The sequence below is a fragment of the Trachypithecus francoisi genome, unplaced genomic scaffold (genome assembly GCF_009764315.1).
Source record: "Trachypithecus francoisi isolate TF-2019V2 unplaced genomic scaffold, Tfra_2.0 Lachesis_group11, whole genome shotgun sequence".
Taxonomy (NCBI): Eukaryota; Metazoa; Chordata; class Mammalia; order Primates; family Cercopithecidae; genus Trachypithecus; species Trachypithecus francoisi.
The window spans coordinates 94,362,488-94,381,233 of NW_022681456.1; the positions used below are offsets into that span (position 1 = coordinate 94,362,488).

Genomic DNA, 18,746 nt, shown 5'->3' on the forward strand with positions numbered 1-18,746 from the left:
GGCCTCAGCCTGACAAGCTCACCTCCTGGTGGTCCTGCTCGGGTGGTCCCGCTGCCTCCTGGGAAAGTTGTGGCCTCTGAGAGAGAAAGGAATCGGAAGTATAAAGATTGGACAGGACATGCTGGGTTTCCCAAAGCTGACATTGCCTAAGGGGCCATATTCAGAATTCCTGACCTTTGTGAGCACTTCCAGGTTCCAGAACTTTGCCAGAGGTGCCCTCAGTAGTACCTGAAATAAGAAAGGTGGTCAGCTAATCAATCTGTTGCTTCTCATGAAATGGGCATGGGTTCTTAAAGGAAAGATAATAACTTTGTTTCTTCAATATACCAGTACATTTATTTCTCTGGGCTTTCTAGTTTTAAGAGTTTATCCATATATTGCTCGTGGAACATATAATTCCCTCACCGAGTTTACACAGGAAGTCCTCCACCACTGAGATCCTTTTTTAGGATTTAGTTACAGGGAGATAGATTCAGGCCAAGTCACCTCTATAACTGCAAGGGAATGGGCCCCATGCTAGCCTGATGAAGAGGACTTTGACACAGGGAACAAGACACAAGGAGGGAACATTGAAGTGTTGGAACCCTATCTATTGATGTTAAATATTGAACATCTGCTAAATATTTGTAATATGCCAAATGCTGAAAAGCCAAAGAATTTTGCTGTATTTCAAGTGAGACATGGGAAGTTATTACAAAGTATACTTAGTTCCTTAACGGAGCTCACCTGTGATTATTTCGCCACTTGTTTTTCCATTTTCTCCTACAGAAGTTGTAGCTTCTGCAAATGAGAGAAGAGGAATAACAGTGAGGACAAAGATTTGAAGAATCTGAGAAGAGTATGGTAAGATCACCCAGGCAGACAACTCACTGAGGAGCCCTTCCGAAGCAGTGGTTCCTCCTAGCCTGGTGCTTTACCTGAGTTGGAGCTCCCAGGGGCAACTGTTGTACCAGAGGGAACTGCAGCTGTGCCTAGGTGGGAAAAAAGAAAAAGATCAACATGGGAACAATTTTGCGATCCCTGGAAGAATGTCGGTAACAAGTCTATCTGTGACTTTGAAACAGCAAAAGATACTTTCAGAACCTATAACTGACAAAAATATAGACGTGTTGCATGTCTATCATTTGCCTTTGTGAAGCCAAGTTTAACATCATGGCTAATATACCTGCCAATCTTTGCCAAGATTAAAGGTCATATCAAAGGCTGTTTCCATATTTACCTGTTTTACTTCCTGGTGCTCCAGTAGTGGCTCCTAATGAAAAGAAAAAGAAGAGAGAAGAGAAGGAGGAGGAGGAAGATAAGAGTAGGAAGAGGAGAAGGAAGAGAAAGAAGAGAAGAAGGAAGAGGCAGAGGAGAATAAAAAGAAGCCAGGGGAGAAGAAGCAAGAGGAGGAAGCAGAGGAGAGGAGGAGAAAGAGGAGAAGGAAGAGGAGAAAAAGGATGAAGAAGAGAGAGAAAAAGAAGAAGAAAGAGGATTAGGTAGAGAAGGAAGAGAAGAAAGGAACAGGAGAAAAGGAAGACAGAGGAACAGGAAGACAAGAAAAAGGAGGAGGAGGAAGCAGAGAAGGAAGAAGAAAAAAGATTTCGAATTTTTTCTTTGAACTAAAATGTGACATCTTAATGATTTCTCTGCTGAATAGAAATCAGTACTGTAATGTAACATAGACTAAGCTCTTTTCACAGGAAGGACCATTTCAGAGCCAGAGCTATTATATCTGCTCTCTCAAGAGGCCTAGAACCCAAGGGTTAGTCCCTGAGAAGGGAAAGCCATTAGGAACTTTGGGGCCAAGTGGTTTCAAATCCAAATCCAAAAAGTATTGCTGGTTTCCCCGAAATACTATAGCCCCCAAAGGATATAAAAACTGCATTCCACATGAAAGGGATTTTTGCTTTATCTTTGCACATTTTACATAATGTCATATTTCAAAATAAAAGGCTTAACTGTTTTCCCTAAGAAATCCATGAACTTGGAATCAAACTATAACAATAAATAATGAAAATATCCAAATCTTCACCTGATTTTATTCCTGCTCCGGTGGTACCACTTCCTCCTAGGGAAGCTGTGGTCTCTTAAAGATGGAGAGAAAACCAAAATTAATTGAGTATGAAGGAAGATGGGTGAGTTAAGCTGATGAGACTACATGAGACAAATACAGTTCAAAATGTCTTATCATCTACCACTAAGTCAGAAAAGAAGCCCTTTTCCATGCAAAAGTGTTTATCTTCAAGACACAAGTTTAATTGTCCATTTTTAACTCATGGATCTTCTTTGGACCTTAGGTAGTTGCAATGGTAATAAGGTATATAAAGGCCATATATGATATGTATATAGCAAGGAAATCATAAATGATCAATACGCTCACTACTGTTAACATCATTATTTATTGCTTTAAGTATTAGACTTTTCATGAGAAAAAATTCTGCCAGTGACTACCAGTGTGTAATAATTCCAGTGTGGGAACAGAAATAGGAATCAATATCTCAATTCTTTACCCATAATGAGAAAGAAAATGGCGTAGGATAGGATAAGAAAACTATGCGTTTCCTCAATGTGTCAACAAGCTCTGTTCAGAGGTTTCTAGAAGCAGGAGTTAATCTCTATATGTTTTCTACACATCATTTGTATCTCATGGAATATTTAGTGAATAAAATGTCAGTAACTCAATCACTTCATTTAAATATCAATGAGAGGAAGAAAAACATTTATCTTCAATCTCCTAACTGAATCTCAGTGCCTTGGCTCCATGGTGAAGTCTCCTTGAAGCAGAGGAAAAGAAGGTTAAAAAGTTGAGTGTCTGGCCTTTAGTTATTAGGTAAAATCCTGCCTATGTGAAAATCTTTCTTCAGAAAATGCTCTTCACAGAGAGTACAAACAGTATTAAGAAAGAGGGATGAGCTAAGCTGACGTCATTACATGAGATAACCTCAATTCAAAATGTCTTGATACTTTCTATTAAGTCAGAAAAGAAGGCCTTCCAAATTTAGAAGTAATGAAAACTATAAATAAACAAGTTTAATTGTGAAAATGTGAAGATACATCATTTATAAATTTATTTTACTAATTGAACCTTAGATATTTTTTCATTGGAATAAGATATGTAAACCCGTAATTAAAAAAGCAGATACAGTGTGGAACTCATAACTGACTGACATGCTCATTACTATTATTATCATTATTTATTGCTTTAAGTGTTAGATTTCCATGTGTACGAAGTTTTCCAGTGGTTACCACATTGGAACCTGGAATTATAGAGGTATAGGAATCAGTATTTTTACTCTTTGCACATAATGAAAAGACAATGGCCTTCGATGGGGCGAGGTTAATCTGTGTTGTCTTAATGTGTCAAAAAGCATTTTTTCAGAGGTTTCTAGAACCTGAAGTTAATCTATATTTTTTCATGTACTATTCCTATAGATTATTTAATGAGAAAAATTTTAATAACTACTGTTTTCTTTGTATATCACTGAGGGAAAGAAAGACCTTTCTCTCCAATCACACAACTGATGCTCAGTGTCTTAGCTCCATGGTAAAGTCTCCTTGAAGCAGAGGAAAGGAAGATAAAGGCATTTGAGTGTCCAACTTTTACATATTAAGTAAAATCTTGCCTATTTGTAAAATTTTTTTTACTTGCGCTACACAGGAAGTACAAATGGTAGATGTGATCAAGGCAAAGTGACCTACTGGGAAGGAGGTAGTGGATTGTCAGTTCTTACTTGCAGTTGTTGTAACCCCAGTCATTCCACTTGCTCCAGGAGAAGCTGTGGCTGCTGGGAGAAGAAGGACACAAATGGAAAAGATTCAGGGGGCAGGGCATGGAATGGAACGGTGGAGCTCCTGCATAGAAGCACCAAAAGGAAAGACATGTTACTGTAGCAAGCACCTGTGAAAGGATTCCCCACCACACTGTGGACTCACCTGTGCTGAAACTTCCAGGGGCAACTGTTGTGCCAAGAGATACCCCAGAGGTGCCTGAAACACAACGAGACTGAGGTGATCATGGTGAATGAGTAAGTCAAATGAAGAACCGAATCTAAAAGGAATATGCTCTATGTATGTATATATTTATTTATTTATATGCCACCACAGAAATCTCTCTCTGAGCACGAGGCAAATGGTGAACTACATGTATTTGCCTGTTTTCAACAATTCAAACCAAAGCACATAGAAAATGTTCCCAACTTCAGGCACACCTGGAAATTTGATAAAACAAAACTAGATGCATTTCCCCAATGCTCACCTGCTTGTTTCCCTGAGGCGAAAGTGATGCCTGCTGTGAGGGAGAAAGAGGAGGGAAAAAATGGCTTAAATGTATTAAAACTTGAGACATAAGAAAAAACATACTGAGCCAGCATTTTTATTCACATATACACTTGTAAATGCATGCGTCCTGGATCCATGGGACTCTACTGTTTCACATACACACACGGAAAACTTTCTGAATTCCTCCTAAACTGCCAGCAATAGTTGTAATACAAATGGAGAAATTCCATCCCATCCTCAGAAATGGAACAGTAATGCTCCATTTTAGAATTAGTAGATTTTTAAAAAATGTATCTCCACCAGCAAATCTATTTTGAATCACTTGCAATGTCCTAAATAAAATAAACATAACCTCTCTCAAGAAAAGCTTGAGACATCTCATAATTATGATGCCAGATCATGGGTTGCTTCTTCTCACCAGTTTTGAATCCAGTTCCAGAAGTACCTGTCCCTTCTGTAGAAGTGGTGGCCTCTGACGAAAGAAAGAGGAGAATGAAAAAGGCTGGGAATTTAGAATACTGGAAGAAGATATTGGGATATTACTGTATCATAGAAGTCATAAAAGAAATATGACATCTGACATTAAATAAGAAGAATTTACTTCTTGTTAAGCTACCTGTGTTAAAACTTCCAGATATAATTGTCATTCCAGACAATTCTCCAGTAGTACCTAAAATGTCAAAAAAAAAAAAAAAAGTGGGGGAGAAGGAAATAAAGGAATAGAGCATTTTGTCTCCAGTTAAGCTTGAAGCATCAATGTAGCCCTAAAGCACTGGAAGCTCTCTCCTGTAGACAGTATTTCTATAGAGAATGGAAAATGATCACCTTCCTAGCACTTGATTTTCCAGGCCCACACGATGGATAGGTTGCTGCTGGGATACACTTTTACTAAGGCAATGGGGGAATAGGGCTTTAAATCACCCTGACCTGTTTTCTTTCCAGGAACATATCCCTCTGGTGTGACAGAGGTACCTACAGGAGATATAAATCATTGTTTATAAGTAGGACTGTGTGATACAACTTGGGGCATTTTAATAATCAGTTGTCTTCCTGAAGCTTTCTAGTGAGGGGAGAGAGGAAATCGACATCATGTATAAGTATATGAGAAAAATGATAAAAAGTATCAAGCTGTGAGTGGAAAGGCTGGGTAAGGGGAATAGGAAGTCCTGGAAGGTTGGAATGTATGAAACATTTTTTAATATGCTTAATCAGAAAAATATAATGTCTCCATAAACTAGAATAGTGCAGACAGCTTGGCTGACAAGCCAAGTCATGAAATTTACAAGTCCAATAACTAACCAAGGTTGATATGACACAATATGGCTGAGGAGAAGATGCAAGCCCTTCCTTCAAATGCCTTCATATTATTTGTTCCCTGTACCCACCCCGACAGAGAGATGATGAGAGCCCCAGGTCTGGGCCTGCTGGGCTCACCTCTCGGTAATCCTGCTTGGGTGGCCCCGCTACCTCCTGAGAAAGTTGTGGCCCCTGAGAGAGAAAGAAATTGGAGGTATGAAGACTGCACAGGACATTCTGAGGTCTCATAAGCTGTACTGGCCAAGGGGCCATGTTCTGAAGGTGCCTGACCTGTGTGGACACTTCTGTCTTTCAGAGTTCTGCCAGAAATGCCCTCAGTAGTACCCCAGATAGGAAAGGATCATAGGCAGTTGGTCAATTTGTTGCGCCTTATGATATAAGCATAGGCTCTTAAAGAAAAAAAAAACCTTTTTTCTTCAATACAACAGAAAATATATTTCTCTGCTGTTTCTATTTTAAGGGTCAATCCATATATTATTCATATAAACTATAATTCCCTCAGCAAGTTTACAGAGAAAGTCCTCTACCACCAAGTTCCATTTTTTAGGGTTTAGATACAGTAAGATAGATTTGAGACCAAGTCACACATATAGCTGTCAGGGAATGAGCCCTATGATATCCTCATAAAGGGACTTTAGAGCCAAGGCACAAGAAACAAGGAGAAAATGTTGAAGTGTCTGACCTATATTTATTAATGTTAAATTTTGAATATCTAAATTTTTGCCTAATATGCCAAATATGGAAAATTCAAAAAAATTTGTCATATTTCAAGCAAGACATGGAAAATTATAACAAAGTACACTTCGTTCCTTAACAGAACTCACCTGTGATTATTTCAGCTCTTGTTATTCCACTTTCTCCCACAGAAGTTGTGGCCTCTGCAGAACAAGGAAAAAGAATAGCAGTGAGGGCAAAGATTAGAAGAATCTGAGAAGAGTATGGTAGGGTCACCCAGGCAGACACCTCACTGAGGAGCCCTTTCCAAGCAGTGCTTCCTCCCAGCCTGGTGCTTTACCTGAGTTGGAGCTCCCAGGGGTGACTGTTGTACCAGAGGACACTCCAGCTGTGCCTAGGTAGAAAAGAAAAGAGAAAGATGAACATGGGAACTCTTTCATGACACTTGGAAAAATGTGGCCAACAGTATGTCTACTTGTGACTTTGAAGCAAGAAAGCACACTTCCTGAAATTATAACTGACATGAGGACTAACAGGTTTCAGGTTTATTGTGCGCCTTTGAAAAGCCAAGGGTGATGCAGTGGCTAATATTCCTGCCCTGATTATTATTACCAAGATTTGGTCAAAGCTGAAGGTCATATGAAAGGCTTTCCCCAAGTTTACCTGTCCTACTTTCTGGTGCTGTAGTGGTGGTTCCTAATAAAAAATATAAGAGAGAAGGAGAAAAAAGAGGAGGAGAAAACAAGAAAGAACAAGAAGGAAGAAAGACAATTTTGAATTTTTATCTCTAAACTAAAATATGACATCTTAGTGATTTCTACAGTGTAGAAATCAGTATACTAATGTTATACAGACTATACCCTTTTCAAAGGGAAAACCTTTTCAAAACCAGAGCTATTAATGCAAGTCTCCTCTCCAGAGACCTAGAACCCTGATGTTAGTCTCTCAGGAGGGAAAGACTTTAGAAATTTTGGTCTCAAGAGCTTACAAATCCAAATCAAAGAGCAAACTCTGTTCTCTTGAAATATTACAGCCTCAAAGGAAATTTAAACCCACCCTCTACATTAAAAAGATTCTCTGCATTTTCTGTAATTTAAATTTATTTTCAAATTAAAAGCTCATTAAAAAAGTTTTCTCTGAGAAATGTATAAAAGTACAACAATAAATATAAATACCCCAGAGTCTTTACCTGATTTTATTTCTGCTCCAGTGGTGCCACTTCCTCCTAGAGAAGTTGTGGTCTCTAAAAGATGAAAAGAAATCAAAATTAATTGAGTATTAAGAAAGAGGGATGAGCTAAGCTGATGTCATTACATGAGATAACCTCAATTCAAAATGTCTTGATACTTTCTATTAAGTCAGAAAAGAAGGCCTTCCAAATTTAGAAGTAATGAAAACTATAAATAAACAAGTTTAATTGTGAAAATGTGAAGATACATCATTTATAAATTTATTTTACTAATTGAACCTTAGATATTTTTTCATTGGAATAAGATATGTAAACCTGTAATTAAAAAAGCAGATACAGTGTGGAACTCATAAATAATTGACATGCTCATTACTATTATCATCATTATTTATTGCTTTAAGTATTAGATTTTCATGTGTGCGGATTTTTCCAGTGGTTACCACATTGGAACCTGGAATTATAGAGGTATAGGAATCAGTATTTTTACTCTTTGCACATAATGAAAAGAAAATAGCCTTCGATGGGGTGAGGTTAATCTGTGTTGTCTTAATGTGTCAAAAAGCATTCTTTCAGAGGTTTCTAGAACCCGAAGTTAATCTATACTTTTTCATGTACCATTCCTATAGATTATTTAATGAGAAAAATTTTAATAACTACTGTTTTCTTTATATATCACTGAGGGAAAGAAAGACCTTTCTCTCCAATCACACAACTGATGCTCAGTGTCTTAGCTCCATGGTAAAGTCTCCTTGAAGCAGAGGAAAGGAAGATAAAGGCATTTGAGTGTCCAAATTTTACATATTAGGTAAAATCTTGCCTATTTGTAAAATTTTTTTTACATGCGCTACACAGGAAGTACAAATGGTAGATGTGATCAAGGCAAAGTGACCTACTGGGAAGGAGGTAGTGGATTGTCAATTCTTACTTGCAGTTGTTGTAACCCCAGTCATTCCACTTGCTCCAGGAGAAGCTGTGGCTGCTGGGAGAAGAAGGACACAAATGGAAAAGATTCAGGGGGCATGGAATGGAACGGTGGAGCTCCTGCATAGAAGCACCAAAAGGAAAGACATGTTACTGTAGCAAGCACCTGTGAAAGGATTCCCCACCACACTGTGGACTCACCTGTGCTGAAACTTCCACCAGCAACTGTTGTGGCAGGGGCTACCGCTGAGATACCTGAAACACAAAGAGACTGAGGTGATCACAGTGAATGAGTAAGTCAAATGAGGACCTGAATCTAAAAGGGATATGCTGTATTTCTGTATTTAATTGCCATAACAGAATCCTCTTTCTCTGAGCAGGAGGCAGGTGGAAAACTTGATGTATCTGCCTGCTTTCAACAATTCATAAAAAAGAAGATACAATGTTTCCAAGAACAAGCACAACTGAAAAGGTGATAAAAGTGAAACTAGATGCATTTTCCCAGTGCTCAGCTGATTGCTTCCCTGTTGCTGCAGTGATGCCTGCTGTGAGATAGAAAGAGGAGGAAAAATAGTTTAAATGTATTGAAGCTTCACAGGTAGGAGAAAATACTGAGTCACCATTTTTGTTCAAATATACATGTTAAATGTATGTGTCCTGGTTCCATAGAGGTATTTTCTGTTTCACACACATGCACTGAAAACTTTCTGAATTCCACCTAAACTGCTAGCAGGAGTTGTAACATAAATGGAGAAATGCATCATATCCTCAGAAATGAAGCAGTAATGATCCATTTTAGAATTAGTGGATTTTCAAAAAAAACGTACCTCCACCAGCAAATCTATTTTGAATCACTTGCAGTGTCTCTAAATAATACAAACACAAACTCTCTCAAGGAAAGCTTGGGAGACCTAATATTTATGACGTCAAATCACGGGATGTTTCTTCTCACCAGTTTTGAATCCAGTTCCAGAAGTACCGGTCTTTTCTGTGGAAGTAGTGGCCTCTGATGGAAGAAAGAGGAGAATGAAAAAGACTGGGAATTTAGAATACTGGAAGAAGATATTGGGATATTACTTTATCAGAGAAGGCTTTAAAAAATCATGGCATCTGACATTAAAATAAGAGGCATTTCTTATTAAGCTACCTGTGTTAGGACTTCCAGATATAAAGGTCATTCCAGACAATTCTCCAGTGGTAACTAAAATGAAAAAAAAAAAGGAAAGGAAATAAAGGAATAGAGCAGTTTGTCACCAATTAAGCTTGGAAGCATCAATGTAGCACTAAAGCCCTCTCCTGTGAACACTCGATTTCTATAGAGAAAGGAAAACGAACAAGTAACTTCCTAGCACTTCATTTTCCAGGCCAACGTGGGATAGATGTGTTGCTTCTGGGATTCCCTTTCACTATGAGGCAAGAGAAAAATAGGGCTTAAATCAACCTGACCTGTTTCCCTTCTAGGAATATATCCCCCTGGTGTGACAGAGGTGCCTACAGGATGAAAAAATCATTGTTTTATATTTATAAGCAGGATTGTGTGATACAACTTGGGGAATTTTAATAATCAGTTGTCTTCATGAAGCTTTCTAGTGTGAGGAGAGAGAGGAAATCAATGTCATGTGTAAGTATATGAGAAAAATGATTTAAAAAGTATCAAGATGTGAGTCGAAAGGCAACCTGGGTAGGGGAATAGGAAGTCCTGAAAGGCTGAAATACATGAAATGTTTTTAAATATCTTTTATGAGAAAAAATAATGTCTCCATAAGCTAGAATAGTGCACACAGCCTGGCTGACTATCCAAGGTCATGAAATTCAAAAGCAGAATAACTGACCAGGTTGAGAGGACACCGTATGACCCAGAATAAAATGCAGGCCCCTACTTCAAATGCCTTCACTATTTGTTCTCTGTAGCTACCAGCTAGAGACATGATGAGATCCTCAGGCCTAAGCCTGACAAGCTCACCTCCGGTTGGTCCTGCTTGGGTGGTTCCACTTCCTCCTGGGAAAGTTGTGGCCTCTGAGAGAGAAAGGAATTAGAGGTATGAAGACTGCACTGGACATTCTAGGGCCCCATAACCTGTATTTCCCAAAGGGCCACGTTCAGAATTCCTGACCTGTGGGGACACTTTTAGCCTCCAGAGTTCTGCCAGAGATGCCCTCAGTAGTACCTGAAAAAAGAAAGGATTGAGGTCAGTTGGTCAGTTTATTGCTCCTCATGATATGGGCAGAGGTTCTTAATGAAAAAAAAACTTTTCTTTAATAGAACAGAAAATTTATTACTCTGGATTTTCTATTTTTAAGAGTTGATCCATGCATTGTCCACAGAACATATAATTCCCTCAGCAAGTTTACAGAGAAAGTCCTCTGCCACTGAGTTTTTATTTTTAGAATTTCGGTCCAGAAAGACAGATTTGGGCCAAAGTCACCTATATAACCATCAGGGAATAGGCCCCATGATGCCCGGATGAAGGGTTCTGAGACCCAAGGCAAAAGACATAAGGGGAAAATGTTGAAGTATCTGAACTATATTTATTGATATTAAATATTGAACATCTGCTAAATTTTTGCCTAATATGCCAAATATAGAAAATTTAAAAACTTTTGCCATATTTCTATTGAGACATGGGAAATTATAACAAAGTACACTTCGTTCCTTAGCAGAGCTCACCTGTGATTATTTCAGCTCCTGTTTTTCCACTTTCTCCTATAGAAGTTGTGGCCTCTGCAAAACAGGGACAAAGAACAGCAGTGAGGGCAAAGATTAGAAGCATCTGAAAAAACATGGTAGGGTCACCCAGGCAGACACCTCATTGAGGAGCCCTTTCCAAGCAGTGGTTCCTCCCAGTCTGGTGCTTTACCTGAGTTGGAGCTCCCAGGGGAGACTGTTGTAGCAGAGAGCACTCCAGTTGTGCCTAGGTAGGAAAGAAAAGAGAAAGATCTACATGGGAACTCTTTTGTGACCCTTAGAAACATGTGGCCAACAGTAGGTCTATTTGTGACTTTGAAGCAAGAAAAAACACTTCCTGGACTTATAACTGACATAAGGACAACTATGTTTCAGATTGATTGTGTTTCTTTACAAGGCCAAGGTTAATGCAGTAAGCAATATCCCTGCCTTCATCATAATGATTATTATTATGCCAGTGTTGGAGGTCTTATGAAAGGCTTTCCCCAAGTTTACCTGTCCTACTTCCTGGTGCTCCAGTGGTGGCTCCACATGAAAAGAGATTAGGAGAAGAAGAGGAGAAGGAAAGAAGAGGAAAGAAGAAAGAAAATCTTAAATTTTCATCTATGAACAGGACATTGTTTTATAGACTATGCTCTTTTCAAAAGGAAAACCCCTTCAAAGCCAGAGCTATTATTGCAACCCTCCTATCCAGCAACCTAGAACTCTGAGGTTAGTCTCCCGAAGGGAAAGACTTTATGAACTTTGAGCTCAAGAGTTTATAAATTCAAATCCAAGAAGAAACTCTGTTTCCTTGAAATACTATAGCCTCAAAGGAAATTTAAAACCACACTCCATACTAAAGAGATTCTCCACATTATATGTGATAATTTTCTGCAATTTCAATTTATTTCCAAATTAAAAACTCATTTAAAAAATTTCCTCTATGAAATTTATCAAAATACAACAATAAACATAAATACCTCAAAGTCTTTACCTGATTTTATTTCTGCTCCAGGGGTGCCACTTCCTCCTAGGGAAGTTGTGGTCTCTTGAAGAAAACCAAAATTAATTGAGTATTAAGAAAGAGGGATGAGCTAAGCTGATGTCATTATATGAGATAACCTGAATTCAAAATGTCTGGACACTTTCTATTAAGTCAGAAAAGAAGGCCCTCTGACTTTAAAAGTAATGAAAAACATAAATATATAAGTTTAATTGTTAAAACCAAGAGATACATCACTTGTAAATTTATCTTCTTAATTGGACCTTAGGTATTTCTTAATTGGAATAAGATACGTAAACCTCTAATTAAAAAAGTAAATATAGTAAGGAACTCATAAATTATCAATATGCTTATTACTATAAACATCATTATTTATTGCTTTAAGTATTAGACTTTCCATGTGTAAAAGTTTTGCCGGTGGCTACCACATTGGAACTCAGAGTGATAAGAATCAATATTTTTATTCTTTACACATAATGAAAAGAAAACGACCTTTGATGGGCTCAGGGAACTCTGTTTTGCTAATGTGTCAGCAAGCTCTTTCAGAGGTTTCTAGACCAGGAGTTAATCTTTATGTTTTGCACGCACAATTTCTATAGAATATTTAATGAGAAAAATGTTAGTAGCTATTATTTCCTTTATATATCACTGAAGGAAAGAAAGACTTTTCTCTCCAATCACACAACTGATGCTCAGTGCCTTAGCTCCATGGTGAAGTCTCCCTGAAGCAGAGGAAAGGAAGATAAAAGCATTTGCGTATCTGACATTTATGTATTGGTAAAATCTTGCCTATTTGGAATTGTGTTTTTTTCCCAACAAAAATGCTCTTCACAGGAAGTACAAATGGTAGATGTGATTGAGGCAATGTGACCTACTGGCAAGGAGGTAGTAGATTGTCAGCTCTTACTTGCAGTTGTAATGCCAGTCACTCCTGTTGCTTCAGGAGAAGCTGTCACTGCTTGGAGAAGAAAGACACAAATGGAAAAGATTCAGGGGGCATGGAATGGAACGGTGGAGCTCCTACATAGGAGCACCAAAAGGAAAGACATGTTACTGTAGCAAGCACCCATGAAAGGATTCCCCACCACACAGTTGACTCACCTATGCTGAAACTTCCAGGGGCAACTGTTGTGGCAGGGCCTACCGCTGAGATGCCTGAAACACAAAGAAACTGAGATGATCACAGTGAATGAGTAAGTCAAATGAGGACCCAAATCTAAAAGGGATATGCTGTGTTTCTGTATGCATTTGCCGTTAACAGAAATCTCTTTCTCTGAGCACAAGGAAGGTGAAAAAATTGATGTATTTACTGCTTTCAACAGTTCATAATAAAGGAGATAGAGAGACAGTGTTTTAAGTACAAACACAACTGAAAATTTGACAAAAGAGAAACTAGATGCATTTTCCCAATGCTCACCTGCTTGCTTCCCTGTTGCTGCAGTGATGCCTGCTGTGAGATAGAAATAGGAGGGAAGAAAGGTTTAAATGTGTTGAAACTTCAGATATAGGAGAAAATGTTGGACAAGCCAATTGTTAGCTACACAATTATGGATGCATGCTCCCTGTTTCCATGAAGCTCTTTTCTACTTCACACACATTCACACAGAAAACTTTCTGGTTTCCAGCTCAAATGCTGGTGAGAGTTGTAACTCAATGGAAAAATCCCATCCCGTCATCCAACTTGATGAAGGGAGGCTCAATTCTAGGACTGGTAGTTTTTCCAAATAAATTAACAAATAAATAACAGCAATCCTATTTTGAATTACTTGCAATGTCTCTAAATGAAAAACTCTCTCAAGGAGAGCTTGAGAGTACTAATCCTTATGAGGCCAAAGTATGGGCTGTTTATTGTCACCGGTTTTGAGTTCAGTTCCACTAGTGCCATTCCCTACAATGGAAGTTGTGGCATCTGAGGGAAAAATTAGAATAGTGAAGTCTGGGAATTTGGAATACTAGAGGGGATTTGGGGGTGTTATTTTATCATAGCCATCCTAAAAGAGATATTGTGACATGTGACATTAAATAAGAGGTATTTCCTTCTTGTTAAACTACCTGTGGTGGAACTTTCAGACATAATGGTTGTTCCAGATAATTCTCCAGTGGTACATAAAATGCAAAAAAGGAAAATGGAACTATAGAGTATTATCTCCCCAACTAAGCTTGGAAGCATCAACGTGGCCCCAAAGCACAGGAAGCCCATTCCTGAGTACACTGTTTCTATAGAATAAAAATGAACAGCTGCTTAGTACTGGGCTTTCCAGGCCAACATGGGATAGATGTGTGGCTACTGGCTTTCCCTTTATTACTACAAGGCAAGGGGAGAATAGTCCTTTAAATTTGTTTGCCTTCCAGAGACATAGCCCCCTGCTGTGACAGAAGTGCCCACAGGAGAAACAAAGCATGGTTTTATCTTTATAAGTAGAACTCTTTCAAACAACTTGAGGGCATTTTAATAATCACTTGACTTCATGAAGCTTTCTAGTGAGGGGATACAGAAAATAAGCATCATGTATAATTAAAGTAGAAAAATGATAGAAAATGTCAAGCTGAATAAAAAGGAGTGAGATCATGTCCTTTGCAGGGACATGGATGGAGCGGGAGGCCATCATCTTCAGCAAACTATCACAGGAACGGAAAACCAAACACTGCTTGTTTTCACTCTTAAGTGAGGGGGTTGAGCAATGAGATTGCATGGACACAGGGAGGGGGACATCACACACCAAGGCAAATTAAAGGATGGGTCAATAGGTGCAGCAAACCACCACGGCACACGTATCCCTATGTAACAAACCTGCACATATCCCGGAACTTAAAGTAAAAGAAAAAGAAAAAGAAAAGAAAATGTCAAGCTGTGGGTGGAAAGGTAAACTGGCTAAGGAAGACTGGAAGTCCTGGAGGGTTGGAATGCACGTAATATACTCTCAATCCTCATATCAGACAAAAATGTCTCCATAGGCCAGGATACTGGAGACAGCCTGGCTGAGACATCTGAGGTCATGGAATTTATAAGCAGAATAACTTTTGAGACTGTTATGACATAACATGGCCTCAGAGAATGCCGACTTCTCCTCAAATGCTTTCATATTATTTGTTACTGCAGCCACCAAAATTGAGAGATGATGAGAGCCCCAGGCCACTGCCTGAAAAGCTCACCTCCAGGTGGTCCTGCTTGGGTGGTCCCACTGCCTCCTGGGAATGTTGTGGCCTCTGAGAGAGAAAGAAACAGAAGGTAAGAATTAACAGCATTTGCAGTGACCTGGATGAGACTGGAGACTATTATTCTAAGTGAAGTAACTCAGGAATGGAAAACCAAACATCGTATGTCCTAAGCTATGAGGATGCAAAGGCATAAGAATGATACAATGGACTTTGGGGACTTGATAGGGGGAAGAGTGGGAGGGGGCAAGGGATAAAAGACTACAAATAGGGTGCAGTGTATACTGCTCAGGTGATGGGTGCACCAAAACCTCACAAATCCCCATTAAAGAACTTACGTAACCAAATACCACCTGTACCCCAATAACTTATGGAAAAATAAAATAAAAAATAATTTTTTAAAAAAAGACTGCACAGGACAGTCTGAGTCTCCCATAAGCTGTATTGCCCAAGAGGACACATTCAGAATTCCTGACCTGTGTGGGCACTTCCAGCTTCCACAGATTTCCCAGAGATGCCCTCAGTAGTACCTGAAATTAGAAAGGATTGTATTGGTTAATTTGTGGTCCTTAATTTAATGGGCATGGGCTCTTAATAATAAAACAAATTAAATGTTTATTTCTTTAATATACCAGGAAATTAATTTTTCTGGACTTTAGTTTTGAGAGTGAATCCACACTTTGCCCATGGAACATATCATTCCCTGAGCAAGTTTACTGTGATGTGTTCTGAGAGAAAATCTTCCACCACTAGTCCCTTTCTTAGGGTTTAATGATAGCAATGTACACTTGGGCCCAAATCATCTATGTAACTGTCAGGGAATGGGTCTCATGATGCTGTGATGAAGGATCCTTAGACCCATGGTGCAAGACATAAGGAGGAAAATTTGAAAGGTCTGTACTGTATTTATTGATGTCAAATGTTGGACATCTGTTAGATTTTCCTTAATATGCCAATTCTGGGGAATTCAAAAAGTGTTTACATATTTCAGGCCAGATTCTTGGGAAGGTTTCAGGTATAGTTAATACCTTAACAGAGCTCACCTGTGATTATTTCAGCTTTTGTTGTTTCTCTTTCTCCTACAGAAGTTGTGGCCTCTGAGAAAGAGGAAAACAGGACAGAAGTGATGAACAATATTTCAACACCATGGAAAACTTATGGTAGTTCTACCCAGGGTAACACTGGAGGAGAATTTGTCATAGATGGATTCGTGGAGGAATCTGCCACCTCAGGGACCCACCTGTGTTGGAACTGCCAGGTGCAACAGTTGTGCCAGGAGCTACCCCCGTGGTGGCTGAAACACAAAGGTTCTGAGATCATCACAGTGACTCGTGTTTGTCTTCTGAAGACCTGCCTCCAGAAGGAATCTGGGTGTATCTTTGTTATATCAAAGAGCCCTTTCACTTCTTCCTGATGAACTGAGAATTGTATGCCTTTGCTGTGACCCATAGCATTAACAAAGCAGTGGAAATAGTAATGTGCCCAAATTGAGGCCCTTCCACTGAATTTCATACATTCACTCCCAGACAAGGAAACGGGGTGGTTTTCTCTCCCCTTCACTGGTCAGGCTCCCAGTTGCTTGGCCTCCTGAGGCTGCCGTGGTGCCTGCCATGGGATGAAAACCAGAACAATGTTTTCATGTGCCAAGAACACTGGAAAATATTTCACATCATTATTGCTTTTTTGAGTGAGAAAACATTTATATGGGGTATACCTGCTTCCAGAACTTACATTGTTTTCTTTCCAGAAATACACTATTTTCCAATTCCCCTACACCATAGTGGTATGTATGACTTTGCAGGAGAAATCTCTTACGCTGATTGCACCACCAGCCCCTCTTTAGAAAGTTACAGCTATGGGGCTAGATGTTGGTTTTAAGAGTTTTCCAGAATATGTTCAGTGTGAGAAAACACTGAAAGTAAATGCAAACCACTACCCAGGAAAACATACTCCCAACAGACGAGCCTACACACCCCCAACAGACGAGTCTACGGAGAGTCACAAAGTATGCTAAACCCTAAGCTGTGCTCTGCTCATTCTCACCTGGGCTGGATCCAGATGGAGGAACGCTGCGGCCTTCTATTAAAGTTGTGGCCTCTGAGGGAGGAAGTGATGAATGGTGAGATCAGAATTTGGGATACTGAGAAAAGAATGAGGTTGGTATTTCATCAAAGCAGCTCTAATAACTATATTATGTGGTTAAACATGGAGATTTCCTGCTTATCAACCTACCAGTGTGGGACATTCTAGATATAGCAGTTATCCCAGAGAATTCTTCTGTAGTAACTAAAAGTGGAAAAAGAAAGGGATCAACATGGCTTTACCTCCTAAATCAGTTGTGGAAGTAGCTATATGGCTTTAATCCACTGGAAGAACGTTCCTGAAAGCCTCTATTTTGTAAGGAAATTAAGTGACTACCACTTCATGTCCTGGCCCGCCTATCCATCACTGTTGCTACTGGGGTTCCCTTTCCATAGAGCACACTGAATGTGGATGGGAACCCTATCTCCTCCTCACCTGTTTCACTTTCAGACGCTGAGCTCTCTGGTGTGACAGAGGTACCTTCAGGAGAAAAAAAAAAGCACATGACACATTCATCTTTCTGAATTTTACTCATCAATTACCTCAAGCATTTTGATACTGAGAATTTGAAAATAGAACTTGTTAACTCTAATCCCAGCATATGAGGACTGTATTTAGTCTTTCCTACCTGGTCTGGAGCTCTGTGAACTGCTGCTGACTCGAGGTGAAACCACAGTTGTACCTATTAAAGAAAGTAGAGTGAAAAAATCTTCAAATAAAACATTTCACCTTTCAACTAAGCTTTATTAAATATCTCTTTCATGTGATATTGTTTTAGGCCCTTGGCATGTATCGGTGAGCGAAATGTTCGAAGAACTCTCTCCTAATGCACCTTACATTCTAGTAGCTGGAGGACAACAATGAACAGTAAATGTAACAAAGAAGTCAGTGTGAAAGATGTTAGTAAACACTTTAGGAAAAAGGCGAATTGTATAAAAGGGTCAGGGACCCTGATAAGCAGGGGTTATCCAGCGGCTCGCCCTCATCCCTGCTACATAATAACTAGCTCTGCAAACCTGGCCTCCTGGAAATCCAGAGGGATAAGTCAGGTGAGGCCAGGGAATTCCTAGGCACACCCAGGTTTTGACTCTGGCACGTTATATTCCCAGAGGAAATGCAGGCTCCTTTCTTCTGCCCACTTTCACACCCATGTCTTCACTGCAGAGAACAGGGATTTGATAAAAGCACCAAGGCCTCAGAGTAAAAAGCTCACCTCCTGGACGTTCTGCTTGGCTGGTGTCACCCCCTACTATGGAAATTGTGGTGCCTGAGAAAGAAAAGAAAGGAAGGGGCAAAGATTAAGGTTTGGGAGACCATACACAGTGCTGCAGGCAGACTATGTCAACCAAGGTGCCCGTGTCCAGATTTTGCATGTATTTTCAGACTCGCCTGTCTTGTAACTTCCAGATTTCAGTGTTTTTCCAGAGACTACACTAGTAATACCTACAATTACAAAGAGATGGTGTCACTAGTTC

General features: G+C 39.4%; 1 protein-coding gene across 1 annotated transcript in view; it reads right to left on the reverse strand.

Annotated features, from left to right (window-relative positions):
• The window catches only part of MUC19 (mucin 19, oligomeric), a 211,467-nt gene that overhangs the window by 42,007 nt on the left and 150,714 nt on the right, over positions 1–18,746 (reverse strand). Inside the window, 33 exon segments of the mRNA XM_033223489.1 lie at positions 23–76; positions 175–228; positions 727–780; positions 918–965; positions 2,015–2,068; positions 3,714–3,764; positions 3,916–3,969; positions 4,238–4,270; positions 4,679–4,732; positions 4,877–4,930; positions 5,695–5,748; positions 6,402–6,455; positions 6,593–6,640; positions 6,916–6,948; positions 7,442–7,495; positions 8,367–8,420; positions 8,564–8,617; positions 9,315–9,368; positions 11,031–11,084; positions 11,221–11,274; positions 11,544–11,573; positions 12,025–12,078; positions 12,941–12,991; positions 13,135–13,188; positions 13,451–13,483; positions 14,086–14,135; positions 16,229–16,286; positions 16,430–16,483; positions 16,750–16,794; positions 17,422–17,475; positions 17,707–17,751; positions 17,900–17,953; positions 18,485–18,538. Of these exon segments, the coding sequence (XP_033079380.1) occupies positions 23–76; positions 175–228; positions 727–780; positions 918–965; positions 2,015–2,068; positions 3,714–3,764; positions 3,916–3,969; positions 4,238–4,270; positions 4,679–4,732; positions 4,877–4,930; positions 5,695–5,748; positions 6,402–6,455; positions 6,593–6,640; positions 6,916–6,948; positions 7,442–7,495; positions 8,367–8,420; positions 8,564–8,617; positions 9,315–9,368; positions 11,031–11,084; positions 11,221–11,274; positions 11,544–11,573; positions 12,025–12,078; positions 12,941–12,991; positions 13,135–13,188; positions 13,451–13,483; positions 14,086–14,135; positions 16,229–16,286; positions 16,430–16,483; positions 16,750–16,794; positions 17,422–17,475; positions 17,707–17,751; positions 17,900–17,953; positions 18,485–18,538 (1,659 nt within the window).